At 41.4% G+C, this 22,996-nt stretch overlaps 1 protein-coding gene across 1 annotated transcript in view; it reads left to right on the top strand.

Annotated features, from left to right (window-relative positions):
* The first annotated feature begins 517 nt into the window (after positions 1–517).
* Positions 518–22,996, top strand: part of kdm6a (lysine (K)-specific demethylase 6A) — a 73,818-nt gene continuing 51,339 nt past the window's right edge. The window contains 4 exon segments of the mRNA XM_048238432.1: positions 518–1,022; positions 1,156–1,219; positions 7,588–7,696; positions 12,255–12,304. Coding sequence (XP_048094389.1) covers positions 853–1,022; positions 1,156–1,219; positions 7,588–7,696; positions 12,255–12,304 — 393 coding nt within the window. The 5' untranslated portion in view covers positions 518–852.

The raw sequence follows: 22,996 nt of genomic DNA, 5'->3' as shown, positions 1-22,996 counted from the left end.
GACGAATTCCCAGAATAAAATGTTTCGCAAAACTTAATCTTGATTCGTTCATGTGTTGTGTTGTGGAACTTTGCTTATGCAGGGGACAGAACGTGGTGCCCATAATATGTTGATTGCAGGCTATGTGTTAAAATGATTAGGCAGTGCTGTCAAAAGAAAGCCCAGCGAGTAGTAAGACTAATAGAGACCAGTTCAGAGTCGATTTTCATATGACCAGAAACAAAATCTTGGCCACCATTGCATTTAGTTGTTGAAAACCAAAATGACTTTCTTTTTAACACTCCGCCCACATTGGCAACATTGTCAAAAAGACGTATACACTAACCAATAGTGTGTTTCAAATTTCACTTACGTAATCAAAATACAGTATGAAAAGCCAATCAAAACCTCCATAGGTAGTGCGTAAAGTTACGGGTTTGTTATTTATCCTCCCCCTGAAAGTTTATATGAGAAACGGAGAAAGGGACCCAAGACAAGGCCAGTCACATGTTCACGTAGGAAACTGATTATTGGTTACTCAAAACGGAGAGGGCGTTCCGACGGCAGCGGCGTGGGTTCGCCAGAGTGACACAATTATAATAACTTTGAGCTGGCGATTGGGGGGAAGTTTGTGATATTACCAAATAACGCCGTATGGTAAAAACCCCGCATTAGCATTGCTCCATGCATCCTACGGTATTAGCTAATACAGCGTGTTTTGCATAGAACAATGTGAAAAGGAGGCTTTTGGAAGGATCCTATTTTCCGGACTTGGCATCAATTCTTTTACGTTTTAATCCTGGCAAAGGTGCTCTTCTTTGGTTAGTAAATTATTTCGGTGGAGTTTCTCTACCGCTTTCCTGTTGCTTTTCCATGAAATCGTGCGGAGTGTCGCTCGCCGCTGCTGCCTGCGCTGCTGCTCGAAGTATCGGCGCTGCTGGTGATGAGGAAAAGAAAATGGCGGCGGGAAAAGCGAGTGAAACCGAAGAGGACTTTCCGAAGCTAACGGCGCAGGAGAGGGACAGCTTGGTCGGAATCGACAGGTTAGAAATGCTCTTTGATCAAACTTAAACATGCCTAAATTTTTGGTGTCCCGTACCTCATGTTTAAGTCGTAAAAATCTATATGTGGCGCTCAAAGTAACACGGAACCGCCTGTGTTGTCCTCTATTTGCAGTTCACTATTTGGATTTCAGAGGCTTCATGAAGATGGCGCCAGAACGAAGGCCTTGCTGTTAAAGGTATGTCAGGAGTAGAACCAAGGCTGGCTGTTTTAGTTACCACTCCTGACTTATGCGTTTCCCTTTTGAAATACGTACCAGATAAACATTGTTTATCCGACAACCAAATCCTGCTAATACGACTCCTGCCCATAGCCGTCAGGCTAACGAAACTTCAATGTTCACTATGCTGCACTGTCAGTAGCCACACATTAAAGCAAGCAAGCTAGCCAGCGAGCTATTCACCCAATAACGCTATCTGACGTTATACTGTAAGACAATTATTTGTCAAAGAGGATTTCAGGTTTTTGGTTGTGTGATAATGCACTTTACTGCACATTGACGATATTTTTAAGATCTGGTCACAATTTCCGTCTAAGTTATGGCAAAAAAGCGTGTGTGGCGTGCAGAGGTTTGCTAGCTAGCTACCTTTACCAGATGTAACAACTCTTATGTGCCAAAATATTACAGGATCCGGTAACGTTAGCCTCCCAAGGTTGGCTTCATTAGTACCTCTTGGGTGCCTAGCTGCAACTAAGACATGTAACATTTGAGCAGGAAGGACTCATTTAAGTAGCTACGCAAACCCTATCAGATGAAGTGTATTCGAAATGTCTACCGAGCTAACGTAACGCTGCTATTTGCTAACCTAAATAGTCTGCTAAATAAGAAACGTAGCTAGCAATGCACAGCTAGTAAGCTACTTGGTCTTTGAAAACCCTTGTCAGGATGTAAGATAGGTAGCTGGCTAAATCCTTAATCAAACGCATCATCTCTCTTTCCCAGATTATTAAAACGTTGCAAGAGCTGGTTGATTATGTGTAAATATTGCAACCCAGGTTGGTCAGTAGATGCATGTATTTTTCCCACATTACAATACGTTAACTTGTTCGACAAGAATCATACAGTCAGCCCCAACAGTGTGTATCTAGGGATGGAAAACTAAGCAGCTAGATGGCGAATGTTGGTGTCGCCCTGGTTAACGCACTTTGAAATGGCGATACTCGGCTAGCGATTGAACTGGCCAGTAACGTTAACGTTATATTATAGATAAGCGGTTAGTGTTAGTTGACAATGCTGACCTAACGTTATGCTGGGATAAATGCAGCGAAGTAGGCAGCTTACTCCATTCGGTAGCTGAACACTTGGTTAAAATGTCTGACGGCTGGTGCAAGTTAGCTCTAGTCCAAGGTGAAAAACTGTCCTACTAAACTATTCTGTGCAAAGCTCGATTGAGATAATCGGCGCTTGTCATTTGCTAGCTATATTAGCTAGCTAAGTTAGCTGTGTAGCTAATTTTGGTTTACTATCCGTATTAATTCTCATGTTAGCCAACATAGCCAGCCGAAACGGTTGTTTGTTGGTTTATTGCAAGCTGCCTAATTCGCGGTTCCATTGCACTTTCATTATTGGTAGGGCCAACGTAATGTGAAACTTTGTTCGGCGTCGGTTTTGCTATTGTCACTTTTTGATGACATGGATCAAACGTGTCCAGTCCTGGAACGTTAGCCATCCAACAGTAGCTTCTAGCTAACATTTTGGGACTCTGAATGCTAGCCAAATGGCTAGCTAACTCGCTAATGGCTTCGTGGATTGGTCCAAGATGGCGGGGCAGGGAGGGGAGTGTTGCACGAATGTGTTTTTTTTTCCCTGACCGATTATTTTCAAGCTTAACTAATGATACACATTGTGGTTGTGAGGTGTATATTTTTTCACTGGTGTACACTTGCACGGGAATATGAACTGGGTGTCATTCCGCTCAGGACGAGCACGACACCTTTCCGTTATGCAGATCTCTGAATCCAACCTGTAGATAGCGTTGCTGGCCGACAATGCGCGAACAATACTATCCACACTCTCCTTTATGGTGAGACGGAAAAGTTTTGAGCCGTTTGGATCGTATTGTAGTACCAGTACCAGGAACTGTCAGTCTCTTTCACAGCATTGTATTAGAGACGAATGCCAGATTTAGTCGGCTATCCACCAAATTGAGAGAGATTGCTTTGTGGATGCTTGTGAAATGAATGATTTAAGTGTTTCTTACTGATAGGAAATGAGAGTCTATGGACCGTGTTTGTTTGTTTGCAAAAAATGTAATTAACTTCTCAAGTGCTCCTGTAAATGTTTACCAGTTGTTTACCAAATGTTTTCCCTTCTGTCTCTAACTCCAATGTTTCCCCTTGATCTATACATCAAAGTATAAATGTTAATATTGAAATTGTAAATTGATGGAATATATGTTAGTATTCTCTGGTAGATTAATCCAAGCAGATGATGAGAATGCAAATTAAGGCATTGTCTTGTTTTCTTGCCAAAATGATAACAGAAAGGTTAACAGAAAAGAGGTTTGCAGAAATAGTACTGAAAGATTGTGGGAACATGGTAATCCAGTACATCCACCCCTCTGACAACCCCCACACACACACACACACACACACACACACATAGACGGCTGTTTTTCCAGAGCAGAGTTGGTGAAATGTTTGTTAATTAAGTTACATTTTTGACCTCAGCAGTTGTCCTGCAAACACATTTATGTGAATGGGACATTTTTAATGAAGGCTGTAAATTATGAAGATGGGGAAAATGTTCTTGTAGAAACGCAGTAGTCTCCATTGCATATCCTTATATGGTGGATTTTGTTGGCCTGTTCATATAAATGTCTGGAGATTTTTGACAGGACTGATAACCCACACTGTTGGTGTTTGGCAAGGTTGTCAGGTTGTAACCGTAAATAACACATGTTATATTACATCTTATAATTTTTCTTTAAAGATAGGCTAACCAAATCAAGAAAGGCAGTGCTCAAGTTCTTACCCTTGCATTGTCAGTCATGTGCCATAGTGCTTTGAAACATGTTACAAAGGACTGGACGGAAGCATTGAGATTTAATGACATTGATTATTATGTTGAGTGGATCTTCCAAATGTCAGGATCTAAGACATTTTTCTTCCTCATAGGAAGATGATGTGCAATAGGCTATTCTTCTGTGAGGCTCCCTTCACCAGTGGAACACTGCTTATTGCACTGTTGGATTATTTTCCCTAAATGGGGCGGTGGTAGCGTAGTGGTTAAGGAGCTGGGCTAGCATGCAGTAGCCTGAAAAGTTGTGGGTTTAATTCTCGGCTTGGCACTTGACCCCGAGTTGCTCTTGGGACAATGTAGTCATTTGTTATTGAATTGGATTGGATCAGAGATTGGATGAAAAGTGTCTGCTAAATTTAATACATGTGAATGGAAATGGAAAAACACCCTTAAAACATCTTTCTGAAACACCCCATCAGCCCCACCCCCCACTTTTGCAAATTAATCGGTGTATACTATTGTCTGTCTCATTTTGTGGCCCTCTGCCAACATGCCATAAAAAGTTTAGAATGCTTCACCTTACACTGAGTATTGTAGCCACACAAAAGCCAATTAAGGAAAAAGTAAGTCATAACACTCTGGAAACTTTCCAGATTGAGATTGAGAGGGAGAGAGATGGACATAAAAAATGATCTTAGAAAGCATGGGCCGGTCCAGTAATTGCAGAGTGTATTGCACTCTAGTTGCATAGCTTGCTCAGACACTGTACAAGCAGACAGGATGAGGTTGGTGAGAAGAATTTGGAGAGGGCCAATGTTTAACAGGAGGCAGGGGCTTCTGTATACGTGTGTCTGTGCTTAATGTAGACTGTCACGCTGTCTCTGCAGTTTTGGGAATACGCAGGGAATACTTTTGAACCCCTTCAAGATTTTGTTTTTTTTGTCTGGCTTTTTTACATCTCAAATGTTCTCCTTCATTTGAGCCCATATCCCATGTGTATGCAATCCTCACCCTACTTTTCTTTTTTCCCCTTTCCGTCCTGAGAGTATGGTGGAACTGGTCTGTCATGCGCTGACAGAAGGCATCCATGTTTGACTCGTGAAATCCAGCTGGAAGCTTTGGTGGCCCGTGTGTGCATATGCGTGTGTATGTGTGGTTCACTGGTCACCTCTCTGGCTTCAGTCTGGTCTGATATGCTTGCGCTCTGCATTTGGTGCCCAGGTTTGAGGGTGGTGGTGGTGTAGAATTATAGTACTACTAGCCTGCATTATATACCTTTTTGTTACGAATGAGTGTACATTTTTCTGAAGCTATGGTTTGGCCGTTAGGAAAGTGTGTCTGCGAGTAGTTTTTGTCTTTAAGATTACAATCCAACCAATTCAATTGCCAGTGATATTTCTTTTTGGCATTTTTTTGTTTTGTTGTTGCTTTAAGGCCTCTATCTCTGAGCCACTGAAGTCCTATGCCTTGAAAACCTCCAGGCATACGTCTTAACCCTGTTCAGTCTTTGGAATAGCACCATTTAAGTGAACTGATGGCTGTGGAGGTCCTTTTTGCCTTGCTTTGATATTTCGATTTAGAGTTGCCTTAGGATGACTCAAAAGACCGTTTTTTGCTGGTATTTGCAAATGCCTTAGTTATTTTGGTATCTCCAGATGTTTCACAAATCTGTTGTCCAAATGCCGTTGTCTTCTGAAAAGTGGAAACAGGCTTTCTTCTAAGGAATCATAACAGAACTGGTGTCTCATGCCCGGTATGATAACCTTTTCATCAGTTGTTTGGCCTTGTTGTGACTTTTTTTTATATTAGTTAGGGCTGTAACGATATGCGTATCGAAACCGAAATCGCGACACTCATATCCACGAACCTGTGTCGCGAAGGCAGAATCGTGACACACCCCTTCTAGTGTTTCCCTCGGCGCTTTGCAGCTTACATGGCCGCATAAGCAAAACACATCTCCCGCCTTACTTACCAGTATGTTTTTCAAAATAAATAAATAAATCATAATTTTATAGCTCTCGTAGTTTTCATTGTAGACTATGCAACTTTACCAAACAGTATCTCGCGTGCTCAATGGACACGTGCCCCTCAGTATACACATTTAATCCAAATAAAGCATTCACAATCATGAAAGCAAGGACGCATAGAAGATGACTACTGGTAGCTAAATTACTATTAAATCTGGTTAGCATCATTAGCATGCTGCACACATTGTATTGTGCATTCAAGTTGACTGATCATCTCAATACCAATGTTTTCCAAGACTCAAATGGCCCTGTCCTAAGGAGAAAAAGTATTACATTGAAACTTACACACGTGGGGAAACTGAACAGTCCAACCATTAGACTATGATAAACTAGCCAACTATGCTAGTTTGTTTACAATATTTCCAGGCTTCAACCAGAAAGCTGAATTAGAGGTAGAGTTGTAATAGAAATAGTAGGCTATAATCTGCATAAAGTGTGCTGTCATGAATATCAGAAATTCTGTATTTTCTCTTTTTAAATCAGGATATAATATAATAGATATACAATAATATATTCTAATCCTCTGGTGTAGGCTATTGACATGTTATTTAATGAAATGTCTAAGTCCCCCCCCCAACAAAATTTTTTTAAAAAAAAATAAAAGTAAAGACATCTAAGTAAGTATCGAACCGTCGGTCAAAAATCGTGATGGACCAAACTCAAGATTCGGTTTGTATCATTACAGCCCTAATATTAGTGTTTACTCATGTTTGTATGCAAGGAGTAATGCCTGCATGCTGGAAAGTCAGAATGATAGACCATGTGGTGACGTGCAGAGAGGAGCAACGCATGGATCCTCCCTGGTCCTTTAGTGACCTTTATTTGAACTGGCCCGTCCTCATTTAAATGTATTACGTTTCAGTGGAGTCGGTGACTGCTGGACCTGTCTGCTCATTGAAAAGCATTCTTTGTGGAATAAGGCTGTTCTCCCTCTGCTCTGACTGTCAAGTCTGCCAGTGGAGAGACTGTGTGCAGCTACGCCTCTGCAGTGAAAATGTAGATTTCCTTGTAGAGGGCGAGTTGTACAAATCAGAATTAGAATTGATCAAATCAGAATTAGTAGAATTAATTGTTTTGGGGGTTTCTGGTGGTTTTAGTGTGTTTCTTTTCTTTTAAAACTTCAGTAGCTCAGACATGCTCATGTCACAAGTGGTTAAGCAGTAGAATTGGAGGATTCTGAGCAATTGATTGAGAAGAGAATGAGAAGTTTTTTTGATTTCATATTTAAGGCTTTTTCTGGAAATTGTATCATCTTCAGAAATTCAGAGGCTGTAATACACTGCAGATTTTCCAATCAATAATATTGCTCTTGTCCACTTGAACATCTTTCACTTGGCTTTCAAAAATAAGAAGACGTTGGTAAATCCCAAACCGATGGGTACTAACAAAATTATATTATGGATACAAGCCAAAATAATCTGTTTGTATGTTTTTGCAGAAGGTCCTATGTGTGATCCAAAATTATTTGTCATCATCTGTCAGCAACTCTTATCTGATTATGTAGTAGGAAACAGCTTCTCATTGCTGATCACTGTATGTGTTTTGTTTCCCATCCAGGCTGTTCGCTGCTATGATTCTCTCATCTTGAAAGCTGAAGGCAAGGTTGATCCAGAGTTGTTTTGCCAGCTAGGTCACTTCAACCTCCTACTAGAGGATTACCCAAAAGGTGAGTTTCAGATACATAGAACAACAACTGGTTGGTTAGGTTATTTTCTATAACCAATGAGTTGTTGTCAAAACCTGTAGGCACTGAAATCCTCCTAAAACATTTTGACCTTTTACAGCGACATAGTGTATTTTTCCACGCAAGTGTTTTAAATGACACATGTCGTGTACAATTCTGTGTGTTTGTTCCTTTAGACACCAGTTTCCAGTTAACCATGTTGATGATTCTCTGTAGTATAAGGCTGTTATGACCCTACAGCAGGAGCGTGTTATTAACAACTCCGTGACCATTGTCATATTTCTATGAACACAAGCCCTGAAACAATGTATTTCCTAGAATGTGTACTACTGACATATGTAGAATGAATGGCTGTTTAGAGCAGACTATGCACTTGTGTACTGATATTGTTGATCTGTTCAATTTTGAGTAATTCCTGCCCATATTTTTGTGTTTACTCCACAATACTGTTGGTATTCTGTGATTTTAACCAGTCATGCATACAAAGCAGTAGAAGCAACAGTAGTTGCTAATTTTCAGGTCTCTTTAGATCAGTCATCAGCCTCCTGAGGTTGCTTTTCTCCCTCTGTGTTTTTGTATTTGAAAAATATATTTGAAAGTGTCATTGAAAAACTGGATTTAATTTGCGTTCATCCATCCGTTCCCAAGCCCTTTTTTCCCCCTCTTGATTTGTCAGTGTTCCTTAGTTTTTTCCTGAAAGGCTTTTGTGATCACATACTCTGGATTTTCTTTTTTTTTTGTCTTTTTGTTAGCAAAGTGTAACAGTGAACAATTACAACTGTCTGTCTGAAGAACATGTCCCTCCTAGACAGCACTGCAAGTGTATCTTTTGCTATTGTTTGTGGTGCATTTTAAAACTGGAGAGGAAGATGTGCTTATCATAGTAAAAGGCGTTTACAGAATTCTGTAGTCACTTTGATCGTCTGGGACCACCAGGGAAGGGGTAAAATGATGGTTGCTCTGCAATGCTAATGGAAAAGATTATACATTGAAATCAGGAAATTAAAAAAAAAAAATCTATAAAAATATAGCTGGGCAATGGGGGCCAATTCAGAGTGGTCCAGATTTGCCATGCAACTCAATGCTCTGCAATGCTAACTATGGAAAAGATTATACATTGAAATCAGTTTCAAATTAATATGATCATGCTTGCTGTGAAAAAAAAAAATACATTTTTTTCCAATTCCAGAGCCCCTAGAGGTCAAAGGTCACCAAATTTCTTGGCGTATGTCCTCCTGGTGGGTCCTGGGACCATATTTGGCGGCTTTAAAAATAAATCCCCAGATAAAATTACCAGTGAGAACTTTTTTAGTGTTTTTGATTAAATTCCTTGACATCAAAATGCAAACACATCAACAGTCATTTTTGCTAATTGAAATCAAAGGTCCCAGGTTTTTTTTTGAGTGCTCTACAATGCCCCCTATGATGTGCAGAAAAATTACAGATCACTTCACTAATGCATGTTACAATTAACTAGATATGACTGAATGCACAATCCATTTGATTTTTTGATGCTAGCCAGGACTACTATATTCTGTTTGAGTTGCCATCATGAAACGGTGACATTAATCATGGTAATTTTCAAAACCCAATGTGGCCCTTGAGCCAAAAAGTTTGCCCACCCCTGTGGTAGGCTAATTAGTGTTAACTACAACATTACTACATATTTTTAGCAATATGTACTTTAAGTCAAGTCTAGTAGTTATTGCAGTGTTTCTTTAGTGTTAACTACAACATTACTTTATTTCAGCATGGCCCCCCAAGTTTAATTAATACGTTTCTTCATTTCGCATGGGGCGGCCCCACGGTTTAATTAATCAGGGCAGGCAGGGCAGACGCACATTTGCTTTTTAAATAATCCTGCGACATATCCTCCCCTGCTGGCTGCCGCTCACATTGCAATTTAACAATAAGTAGCCTAAACTAGTCAGAGGTTAATATGGCCCGTCCAGTTTCAGTTCACATATTATATATTGGATTGATGTAGCCTTTTTAAAGCATTAACTTTCTTCTCAGTGTTTCCTCTTCATTTAGCGGTGCAACTGCTTCAGAATTAGAGATGCAAAATATTGTCCGGAAGCATAGTAGCCTAGGCTAAATGCCCTCCGCTGGCTGCTGCAAATTGCAGTTTAAGAATAAACAGCAATGCTAATCCAAGGTACCTGTCTAGTTTTATTCCATAAATATATTGTTTTTATAGAAGTTAGTGGCATGTGCTATCAAGAGCTTCCATGTGCTGTGTCCATGTGTCAACATCGCAAAAATTTCAATTTTCACACAACTTGGTGAAAAGGTGTAGCACAGGCCAAGGAAAACCCATTCATTTCTGAAGCTGAACGTATAAAGTATCTGCCGCCACTGTTAAAAAAAAAAATCTAGCGGAAACACTGTATTGTGCAATCCATTGGTACGTGCTGACTGCTTGGGTCAACTCGTAACTTCCTTGTCGTAAGAACTCACCGTGAACTGGTGGTCCTTTGACTTGTACGAGATCGCTTCTCATCAGACGAGTTTAGTGAACGAGTTTAGACAACTTACTACTGGCAAAACAAGCACATTGGACAAATGTATCGCACTATTACAATGGCATTCAGTGAGTCTGGTCACTGTCTGGTAGTTTGGTAGCCATTCGACACCACCTTAATACAAGTGACTAAAATAGTTAGAATCGAGGTTGCATTGTTTGTACGTTGTTGGCTCATAATAAAGTCCATTTTATTATGTTGCACAAAGTTTTATTTGTATGTTTGCTTGCCCAGAAAACTCACTTTTACACCAAACTCATCATTATGAGCTCCCTCTTTATTTCAGTAGGCTCACAGGCTTAGCTTCAACTAGTGATGGCCCGATACCAATACTGGCATCGGGGATCGGGCCGATACTGGGCCCATATACTACATATACTCGTAAAAATTCCCCAATACCACCCACCGATACTTATGGTAGTTTCCCCTAAATCACTGTAGCCGCTACGCTTTCAGGAAGCCTACTCGCGACACTTCTTTCAGTCTTGCACTTGAAAAACATACAACTAGCTAGATTCATGTATCTGTGTTCAATCTATGTAGCTAGTACCCTTGCCCGTATGGTTTTCTGTTTAAACTATACCTTAGCTAAACTATGCATGTGGCATACACTTAGTTGAGTGTAGCCTAGCTGTTGTTGTGCGTCGCTGGTGTGTTCGAGTAGCTCTGTACTTCGCGCTAGTTGCGGATAAGTAGCCTAGCATACAAAACAAACTGTGGAGTTTCCATTTCAGTTTTTTTGTTTGTTTTGTTGGCATACATTTTGGTCATTTATATTGAGAAATGTTACCTTCCCTGCCTTTATTTCAGTCCAGATCGTCACATATTGGATCATTATATGCTCCAAGACCAAAGTCACTTCAATTCACTTCTTCTGTAGCCTAAGTCATGAGCAACAGGCAGATGCAAGACATGGTGTGGGAGAAATCACCGCTTTATTCCACGACCAATAGTTTAGACAATGCATAAGTCTCGTTCACTAACTCTGCTTTGGCAGCAATCAGTAGACGGCAGAAGAACCACCTCTCTTTTCCTCTCTGGCTAGGTGGCCGCTCGCTCTACGTTCTTAAAGGAGCCACACCAATTTTACAAAGGTTTCTACAGTAGGGTCACGTGTATACAAATATAAATACTGGTATTGGGACATACTGTACCTAGCTTCAACCAATTCGCATCACAGCTGAGCTGAGCTGACTGGCGGAAAAACTGCGGGCCAGTGACTGACCAACCACGTAATATGCTCTTTTACTTGCCCCAGGCCAACCAGTCATTGCTTATGTTGAACCCTGAAATTCATTTGCTGTTATTATCTAGATGTGATTAGGCTACATTTTCACTGTAGAGTAGGCTATGTATGCTCCTTGCAGCTTATTTTATTTGCCTTTGCAATGCTATATTTAACTCCACTTGAAACGACAATATCAATGAATCAACCACAAACATCTTCCTCTGAAGCACTGTTTTTGTCTTGGAGAGGGTCCTGGGAACAGTTTGGCTTCGATATTGTAAGATTTACTAAAATAATATTTAGCAGACATGGCAGTGTTGTAGTAGGCTACATAAAGGGCATGTCCATCTAAATAGCATTTATTTATTTATTTATTTATTTATTTATTTATTGTGCTTTGCCCATTTCTCACTTTTGAACAAATCTAGGGGCAAAGCCAAATAAGTTTATGTGCAGTGTTTTGGTCCACTCTTGTGATGCTTCATTGGCCTAATGTATGTGTTATGTCTTGGTATTCCTATTGGTGCTGCGTTTGCAACCAGAAAAAGATCTGATCACTTGCAATATGCAATGAGGATGGTCAGTTAGTAAGATTGGATTCTGTTTGGATTTGGGCTGCAGTCTGAACAAGGCCTAAGTTACAGATTCTTGCAAATACTTGAATCCACATGGTACTGAACTGGTTCGCTTTTTCTGTACTTGTGTCACTAACTTCGATGCGCTGTGTTGACATGAACCACATTTTGATGACTTGCACCACACTAACTCTCTTCTCATTCTCTTACAGCATTATCTGCATACCAGAGGTACTACAGTTTACAGTCTGACTACTGGAAGGTGAGTTGTTCTCCCATCCCATCAGAAATGATGCCCAACTATGAGGGTTCTGTTCAGTTCCAGAACATTCAGTGACTTCACTGAGTTCTGATTCTGGCAGTTGTATAAGAACAGGTGGATGGCTGCGATGGTGGTTATGTAGAGATAAGAAGACCAGATTGGGGACTTGAGTTTTGGGCAAGCTAGATGGAGGTTCAATTTGATTAATTCTCACAGACCCTTTAGGGACCACTAACACTTGAAGGATATTATTGAGGGACTAGACGATTAAAACTTGAAGCTTAAAGTTCCGGAAGCATTTTTAATTAATAGTTTTAATTAACACAACACCATATATGGTGATTGTTTTTCTTTTTGTGTGTTTGTCGGGGGGTGGGGGGGGGGGGTGAGGGGCAGTATTTTATTATCTTACATTAGGACAGTTTGGCCCATTTGAATACTTGGGTGAAGACGTCTGACAGTGGGGGAGCTATTGGAGCACTGAGGCTTATGGGGTGTGACAGTTCTGGGTCCCATGCAGCCATGCTACCACAGCGGACAAGTCTGTTGCTGATTCAGTGCGGGAGAGATTTTGAAAATATTCTCAACGCTTCATTTCATACAGATGAAGTCATTAGATATGTAAATCTCAGATTCAATGTACAGCTTGTTTGAGGCAACTAAGAGAAATACATAAAAATCAACACCATAAAATCAAGGGGCCCTATCGTGCAATTTTTTGCCATGCACTTTTATTAAACCTTAAGCCCAGGGGTGTGGGAATTACACCATGTGCTGTTTGAGGTTGCGCTGCTTACTGTTAAAGGGAATGATGGAGGTCATTCTCATTGGTTTAAAGGATATTACACCCAAAACACTCATGACTGATTAAGTAACATAAGAACAACCCTTTTGCCCCCGGCACCCAGTGTTTGATCATAAACGCCATTACGTCATTTTATTAGTGCATATGGACTGGCCACGCCTTTAATGTCTAATAACTTTGCGCCTCTGACCATCTGTTTCTGATCGCCAAGATGGTGCCCAAGGTTTTAAATGGTGTCCATAACCTGGGAATATTGCCATGTGATCAGTGAAGGTCTGCTGAATCACACAACTTGCAGGGTTCCCACTGGTCTTGGAATTTCTGGAAAGTCTATTCCAGACATGGAAAGTCAGGGAATTTTATAATTTTGGGGGCAAAGTCATGGAATTCCAGGGAATTTTGTTGTAGCAGTTTAAATTGCCAAAATGCATAAACACAAATATTTCCACTCAGAATTGGTGTATATCTGGTTATTAGCTTTACTGCTTGCTTGAGAAGTTTGTGGTTAGCCAAACTTTGTTTATTCATTGCCCATTTCTTCATCTCCCGCTCTAAAAAAGTAAAAGATTCTTGAACGCTACATGCATGTGCTCAAATCTTTGGTCAGTATATTGAAAATTCATTTTTTTTTTTACATGGAATTTTACATTTCACTTTGAGTGGGAACCCTGACCTCTTAAGGTAGGGACCAACAGATTGAAATCCACTGTCTAGGAGAAAGATGGGAAAGAACTTGCCAATTTGTCACCTCTTACCAACTTGCCCTTGGAATTTCTCCATAGAGGGGCGTGATGGTTAAGGAGCTGGGCTAGCATGCAGTAGCCTGAAAAGTTGTGGGTTCAATTCCCGGCTTCTACCGTTGTGCCCTTGAGCAAGGCACTTAACCCCAAGTTGCTCCAGGGACAATGTAATCCCTTGTAATAGAATTGACATATGTAGGTCACTTTGGATGAAGGGTGTCTGCTAAATGAATAAATGTAAATCTGGAAATCTGCTTCTCGTTTTTTGTATAGAAGGCTAGCTCCCAAATGCTGTTGTTGGGTCTGTACATAGATTTACCACAATGTCAATGGCCTAGTTAACTACACTGGACCAGTTAAAGGAACTAAACGTGTGGTCGGACACCTCTAGTAATGCTCAGACCTCCACAAGCATCCTGACATGTTGTGCCATCAAATTATGCTAGACTTAAACCATTTTCAGACATAACCTCCAGAGTATATGCAGAGATTTGTCAAACTGAGGTCCGACCCTTCAGGTGATTCAGATATGATGCTAACCTGCGGACCTTATACTGACCTATGTGTGATCGACATACACGAACATTACAGAATCACCGTGTGGTTGTCGAGTGAGGGGTGGGGACTTGCAGAGTTCGCAAGAGGCGAGATATGACGTAGAATATATGCGACCGCTGTCACAGTGATAGCCTACTGTTTTTGTTTACAACAGGCAGTATGGGGGTTGAATACAGCGTGCTCGTTTTGAATGTTGTTGCAACAATGCAGCATATAATCTGTTACATCCACAACATCCGCAGCATCGATGGAAGATTGGAGTGTGACCTACCGCCGAAGAGATTACGACAATGAATGTCGTGATCAAATTCGTTACTGGAGAAAAAGAGCTGCAGTGCTTATACAGTTTGCCCAGCGTCAACAGCAAAGGAGGGTGTGGAGGATAGACCCGTGGACAATTCCAGTTTGGCTATCAATAATGTAACATTTTAATGCTTTATCTAGTATGTAGCAGAAGTGGGGACAAGTGTAGTTTTTATTCTGTATTTTACCCGGGAAACGGGGTCTGGAAGGCTTTGGTCACCCTATATGCATATTGTGCCAACTGTTGTAAAAAAAAAAAACTACATTCTATGTACACATGCAGTTGTGAACTCTTATGTGATCTATTGCATGATGTGTCTGTAAATAAGCCTGAATGCACACAAAGCGCACATAGGCTAAAGAAAATCTATTGTGCGTAGGCTAATACTTGAAGTAGTCACGTAAGTGCGCATAGTTAAAGCTGACCTACAGTATTTGTATGTGAGCTTCAAATAAACACATTTATCTGTTTTCAACGTTTTGCATTGGAGAGAGCATGCACAAGCTTGTAGGCTTTATGGTACCAGCCAATTCAGTAACTCAAGACTTCAAGGCCATCATATACAACGGTTTTAAACAACAGACAACATACTAACGTAACGGTGAAGTGGTTTGTTTTTTCATGGTTTATTTTTCCAAAAGCATTCTCTCCCCCATCCCCTCCCCTCCCCTGTCCCAATGGCAGGTGCCTTTTGTGGATACGCACCTGCTAACTAGGCCTACAGTCCATCAAACGTGTGCCCTCATTTCGTTGAATGGCAGCCTAAATGATAATCTGCCATTCACATGCCTTTTGTGTGCTCCTGCAAACTAGTCAAATACTGGATGTGCCTATTGCATACGTAAGGAGTTTGGAACAAAGTCCAAATGTGCACTTTGGGGTTTCTTCATTTTCTCTGGCTAGGCATTATTCATTCTCAACAAATATCGGGCTTGAACACAAAACCGACCGAGTTGGCTAACATAATTTATTAAATACTCCCGTTATTGTAGTCAACGACGTCGTTGTACTGCCTTCTCAGTGCCTTCTGCTTATGATTTGGTCTTTTGGATTCCTTTGGCTTGCAGCTGCCTTGCGATGCGGTCATACATCAATGTGTTTTTTGCCGTTCCCTTGTGTTCCATCTCGATGCTGTCTGCACTCATGGACCGTAGCTCTGTGATGTCTTTGTTTTTCCAGGTCGGCATTCTCGAAGATTTTCTGGACAGCACTATGACACTCCATTATGACCCTGGCCACTGGTGTGCTCCCGCCAAATGGACGCATGAAAGAAACGTTAGTCACGCCCTCACGTGGTGTGAATCTTAACCGCGTGTTCTTCGCTTCATTCAGACACAGCTAATTTACATAATGTCCAGAGGAAATACTATGAGGGGAGCAGTAGAACAGCCGGCAAAGTTCAGACTTCCATACAGAGCTAGTGAGGGGAGCGCGGAAAGCTTTTTAATTTAGAGGCTGGAGCGGCCACTCTGTTCCGTTCCAATTTCCCTCCGATACCGCTCACACCACGAGTCTGAGGCATGCCCAAATCCAAGACCGTTAAAAGATATTGGTCATAGGACGTTCGTTGATGAGGATGGAGTCACTAAACACTGTCACCAGTGAGTAAAGATTAATTTTGGAATTTAAAGACACCTTTTGCAGAAACATGAGTGTGCAATGGAGAGCAAAGAAAAACGTTTTGAATATGCTTCATATCAAGTAAGGCTGAAGTAAAACTTGGATGCTAAGCCTGTATTCTTTAGGCAATTAATCCCACTGATCCCTTTAGTTTTGGGCTTGTGTGTATTGACGTTGCTAAGTTTGTTCGTTGTTGTACTAATGTTGTCGCACTAATGTTGTTGCATTATCTTTTAAAATAAATGTTCTATGAGTGAAATTGCCGTTGCTCTTGGTTCTTTGGGATTTGAAGGGAAATTCCGTTTTAGGGAATCGAGTCCTTTTCTGCTTTGTTTTGGATGAACTAGAGTGGTGGACACTGAAATTTTGACGATTGGTCCTGTCTCGACTTTTCTGACTCGTTTAGAATCGCCTTTGACTAGTCAGAGTGGCTGCCTACAGGCATGCTCAAACGTGTCCTAGAACAACCCTTAACCTTTTAGCCGCCAGGGTTTAAAAAAAATAAATAAATTGGATTTTTACATCAACATTTCATAAGGCCATGGCTTGCAAGTGGTCAGATATAAAGTCCTACTGTAAATGTGAAAGTCATTGAGTATGACCAGAAGTTTATGAAGGGGGTAAATTTACTCATTTAATTTGCATATTATGACGTCACTGGATGGTACCCACCATGAATTATGCACATTTCAGTAAATACTAGATGTTGAACATGTTTGAGCAGTTTTACTTTTTTTTTTTTTTTTGTCATTTCACCAACATAACAAATTAACAGGAAAACAGTCACATGTAAACCAACAATAGTAAACTATTATTATGATCACAAACCCTATTCTACTATACAATAAAGTAGCCTGGTCAAATCGGTTCCATATCGCGGGTGACTTTGAAGTTATTCAGAGCCCTATTTTTACAACCCCTGCTGTCTATACCACGTCCATTACGGACACTATCATCACTATTGCCACTGACACCTCTAGCTATGTTGGGCAGAGGGTCGAAATAAGCATGGTATGCTTAGTGGACACTGTCGCAAAGACGCACCTCCATTCACAGACGCTCCGTGACTATCAGTCAATAGAGGATCGATCATATTCTCCAAAAGGCAGATATTCTCCTTCAGAATCAGAAATAGGTGAATAACAGATCCAAGACTTCATCACACGTGTTTTTTATTTTTTATTTTTTATTTTTTTCTCCTCCCAACATTTGGTGTATTTCTGCTTCAATTTGTGCAAAACTATGGCCCGCATCGCTTCTGCGTTATGGAGGAAATGCACGTCTTTTTCGTGTGTTTCTCCCGTGTTTTTCGCCACTCGTCTGCCAACTAATGGTCAAGAATACAAATGAGATTTTACACTGTACTCGTGTCTATCGTCTGTTTTATTCAGTAATGACGCTTGTCGCAATATTGCGACATGGGCGGTTAGAGGGTTAACGTTAGTTTTCAAAACTGTGCAACTCACCGAGTGGTTAGTGGTGTTCGTTGATGTTTCAGAACAAGTAGCGTAGCGAAATACAGTTTCTGTCGTGTTTTATTTGCCATTTTGTAAAATCCCATTGATTTCTGTTGGAAGACTCATTGCACGTTGATATTACTGCGCCACCGTCTATGCTTCAGGCTCAAATTGAGCGCAAGTTTATACACCGTTGTGAGGTGTCTCAAAAAATAGTTCCACAATAGCAAATAAGACGGCTGGAAATCATGCATTGCGCCGATATATTTGATTTTAATAATCAACGAACACCACTAACCACTCGGTGAGTTGCACAGTTTTGAAAACGAACGTTAAGGGTGGTTTTAGGACCTGTTTGAGCATGCCTGTAGGCAGCCACTCTGACTAGTCAAAGGAGATTCAAAACGAGTCAGAAAAGTCGAGACGGGACCAATTGTCAATTTCGGTGTCCACCATTCTAGTTCATCCAAAACAAACCAGAAAAGGGACTCAAAGTGCTAAATACCGGAATTTTCCTTTAAGTTTTCTAAGGTGACAATTCGGCTTATAGATTATTTCTCCCTCTTTTAAATTGGAGTGAGCGTGGAGCGATTTCACTGGAGCGGGAGACTTTTTAAGTGGACCGGGGAGCGAAATTGGGCGGAGTGGCCTGATGTGAATTTGAGCGGAGGAGCGGCCAGGTGAACTGCCACCTGAGCGAGGAGCGGGATATTCGCACCGCTCAGCTCTGCTCACTAGCTCTGCTTCCATATGACCGTTTATGTTCAGATATACGGCCCAACCGTTTAACATCAGCAGAACCTCCGGTCTTACACGTATGTCTGAAAGCCCTATTACATTGGTGGGACTTGGTTGTAGTTTGTCCACTGATCATCCCTTCAGAGAGAAGTACTAGATGATGAATAGCTGATATAATAATAATAATAATCTCTCACCACAGAGCCACATTTTTATTGTGGTGATAAGACTGTTCCCAGGATTGAGTGGTGTGACCAATTTAAAACTCAAAGAGTGGTAAATGCATACACACACGCACGGACACTCGCACATGTACGTACGTACGTACGTACGTACACAAGTTCACACCTGCCTTCCTGCATTTGCACCTAGCTCTCACCAGCTCCCTCGAACACACATACATGCTGTATTTTAATGACCACAGGCTAATCACACCTCCAACTTTTTGCCCCCCACCCTCCCTTTCTCTTTCTTCTCTCTTTGGAGCTTAGTATTTCACTGTCACAAGAATGAGTGTGTGTGTGAGCACATGCCTGCATGCATAGGTCACCCTCCCTCTCTTTCACACACACAGATATGATGGTGAAGATGTGTTGTGTGTGTGTGTGTGTGTGTGTGTGTGTTTGGCCTGCCGGTCATGGTCTTACTGCTGATGCCTGGTGACTTTTAGCTGGCCGTTAAGAGCCTCAGTTCTGCAAACCGGTCTTGCTCTTTCAACAGTTTCCCTTTTTTTCAAGCTGTTCTAGTGGGCAGCTGCTAGTAGTATTTCACCCATCTCCCTCTTACCCTCTCTGTCCTTTGCCTTTTTTTCTCTACCTAATGTTGCTCTATCTTCGTGTCTCTCTCTCTCTCTCTCTCTCTCTCTCTCTCTCTCTCTCTCTCTCTCTCTCTCTCTCTCTCTCTCTCTCTCTCTCTCTCTCTCTCTCTCTCTCTCTCTCTCTTTCTTTCTTTTTTTCTTCACTTTATCTTCCTTTCTGTCACCATTATCTTTTTCTGTCACCATGTCTTTTCTGTCTTTCTCTCGAGCTCTTGTGTTACTCCTCTGTCCTCCAACACAACTCCAGACCTACTGTATCCATTCTTATTTCCCATCTTTCCCCTAGACAGTTGTGTTCTATCTGTCTGTTGGTCGGGTCTCTCCATTCCTCTCTCTTCTGCTCTCTTCCTGCATTTCCACGGCTCTGGCTCCTTCTCTTGATCTCCTACTTGGGGAACTGCTCTTTTGAGGCATGGAAATCACCAGCAATCGCTGTCATGGCTGTCTGCATCCTTACAGGACCTTGTCCCTGTGTCAGCCTAGTTAGCGTCAGCTCTAGGCTGTACTGTCCTGCTCTCAAGCTGGCTCACTAGGACAAACATGCACACATGCAAGTTGCTACACACACACACACACACACACACACATATACTACACAATATGTACTCCTTAGTCACATGCAGACCAACAGAGTGTGTGTGTCAAAAAATATGGCCCACAATACTCTATACCCTCAGATAGTTGTGTTTTGGTGCATTAGATATATAGGTTATTTGTTTATGCAAATACAAATAATTGAATTTGGAATTTGTGGCTTCATTGGACACTACTGACCTGCGTGTGTTACCTTAATAAAGTTAATGTTGAACAACTGTAGAACAACTTGAATAATCTTGACTTGAGGATTTCTTAATCTTGAATAATCTTTGCAGCATTTTATCCTACCCAGTGAAGGGTGACATCAGGATCAAAAACTTGGAACAAGTCCCAATCTATCTATCTATCTAGACCAGCTTTTGAACGATCTCAAGATGGAAATAAACGTGGTAGTCTCTGTGACGAACCTCAAAAAGCATTTTGCTGTCGCCAAATGTCGTCTTCTGGCCGCCAGCATGCTAGGGCCATTCCTCACAGCAGCTGTCAGGCTAGCAACCACCCAACCCCCACCCCCCTTCCCCATATCATCCAACAGGATGTGTGTGTGTGTGTGTGTGGCTGGTGGGGTAGTGGTGGGGGCTTGATTGATCTGTTGTCAGAGTAGAATTATTTGTTCGCTGATTAAATTTCCCATGTCAGTTGTGCACACTCATTACTGAAAAACAAGATGTATGGCTGGCTGTGTGCTAGTGCATGAGAATGATTATGGACCACAACAAGACATGGGTTAACGGTGTGTGTATGTTTGTGTGTGTATATAGTCCACATCCTCCCGAATCTGTCACTCCTTCCCGTTGTCCCAACCCGTATGCTACTGACCACATGGTAGAGATGACTGTCCTTTGCGGCAAATGCATGATTGAAGTGTGTGTGTGTGTCTCTGTGTCTGTGTCTCTGTCTCTGTGGCAGGCAGGCCTCTTTCTCTTTTGTTCTAGCAAAATATCCATACTAGTCCCCTTCCCATCCTAAATCCACACACATGTACACACACATCCCACCTCCAAACATAGATATTTGTGTGGTCATAATTATAACAATGACCAGCTCTGGCTTTTATTGCCAGGCTTTCTGGCTTTTATTTGCTTTTGTGGGCTTTGTGTGCCGTCCACACTGGTGCATTTTCACATGACTCCCCCTTCTTTTCTGTTCTGCCTGTACAACTTCAGAGGAGGCAAATCTCTTTGAAGGCAGCAAAGCACAAGGAACAGTCACCACAAGTCCTTGGCACTTGTCGTTTACCACACCATGTTTGGTGTCCTTCAGTTTTTAGTTTAGTTCTTTTTTTCTCCCTCTACTTTTCTTTTTCTGTCTTCTCTTTCACTCTTTCTTTTTTCCAGCTTTCATGATGCTGCGCTCATGCTATGGTAGTGTGACCCAATGTAACCTTGATGTCGGCCATGAATATAAGTCCCATGTAGTCCAACAGAAAACAGACTTTTTTTTTTTTGTTGTTGTTGTTTTTTTTTCGTTTGGTTGAGCCTGACCCTGAGGCTGATTAGACGAGGTCTAAACAGAATGTCCTCTAGTCATTCAAGCTACGCCCTCAGGCATTCAATGAAGTGTTTCTGCCAAAAAATGTCCCACCCACCAACTGTCCCACCACGGCTGTTTCGTGGCATCTAGCCTGATGGCTGCTTGCTCGGTCCTGATCAATGGGACTGAGTTCAGTGGTATAGCAGTGATTGTACAAAAGCCACAGAGGTTTTCGGGTTAGCGTGAGCTTGGCCTGTTGACGTGAAACCCGGCAGTCGAAAAACTTTCGATGGTTTTCTCGGTCTGTCTGCACGCACCACCCTACATGATTAATATCACAAGAGATCAGCTAAGTTTCGTGTGTGTGTGGGGGGATTGATTTCTAAAAATATAGGCCTACTAAATATGATTGCAGACTGAGAGTAGACTATGATCTACTCCATTTCTAATTGGCCATTAAGAAAAAGTCTGTGCACGCGTTGGGGAATTACCCCGCATGCGTCTAAGTAACATTTCGAAATGCTGTTGCAGGTGCATCGGCCATGAAGTGGGTGTCCTCATTGAACAGAAGAGCCTGAAAATTTGATGTGCTACTCTCACATGATGAACCTTATTTAGGCCTATACAAAAATCCCAGCATACTTTACTCCATTATAATTTCTCACTCTGTTTTTCTCTCCTGAGAAGACTCTGACCTTAAAGGAGAATTCGGTGATATTGACCTAAAGTGTGTTGAAACATGATACCGAGTGTGAATGCATGTCTCATAGCCCATCTCGGCTTGGCACTGGTAGTTTACTTACAAGACGATTTATACAGACAGTATCTTCACGAAGTTTAGCGTTTGCAGCCATCTTGAATGTAGTCACAATAAGTCGAGCGACGAGTAAGAATGAACAGGTATGATAAGGGATCAGATTCCAAAAATAATTCCAGTTTCTTCCAGTAGCAGCAACTGGCTGCAAATGCTAAACTTGAAGATACTGTTTAAATCGCCTTGTAAGTAAACTACCAGTGCTTTTTCAAAGTTCTCAATGTCTTCTTTTAAATGTCAGGGCCCTCGGAAGTCTACCTATGAAGTGCGGAGATACATTGAGCCTCGTAAATGGTGTAAAACAGTGATTTATTTGCACGGCTACGCCGATGCCTGAGGCACCCCCATTGAAAAAGCTGTTGGTAGCATCCCATTTCGAGTGCAACAAGCCGAGATGGGCCATGAGACATTGGTATCATGTTTCAACACACTTTAGTACAATATCACACCGAATTCTCGGAGGCTCAATTAAGATGAGGCTCATTAAGTGTGTGTAGTTGTGTGTGTGTGTGTGGTTGACGTGTGCCTAGGGATGTAACGGTATGAATATTTAAAATAACCAAAATTATAACGGTTTTCGGTATTATCACGGCAGAAAGCACTGATGGGCCTTCGTCCCGCTTCATTTTTCATGTTTAATTGGCTATGTGCTTATAGCTTAACTCTACCATGACTTAGAGTTTGCTATTTCTGTTATTTGTATCCAATGAGTGAGACCAAAGTAAGTGTTTAAAATAAAACTTTAGGCTACTGTGTTCTCCTGATAACA

The sequence above is a fragment of the Alosa alosa genome, chromosome 3 (assembly GCF_017589495.1).
Source record: "Alosa alosa isolate M-15738 ecotype Scorff River chromosome 3, AALO_Geno_1.1, whole genome shotgun sequence".
Taxonomy (NCBI): Eukaryota; Metazoa; Chordata; class Actinopteri; order Clupeiformes; family Clupeidae; genus Alosa; species Alosa alosa.
The sequence above is the reverse complement of the archived record's forward strand: the minus strand, read 5'-3'. Positions and strand labels throughout refer to the sequence as shown.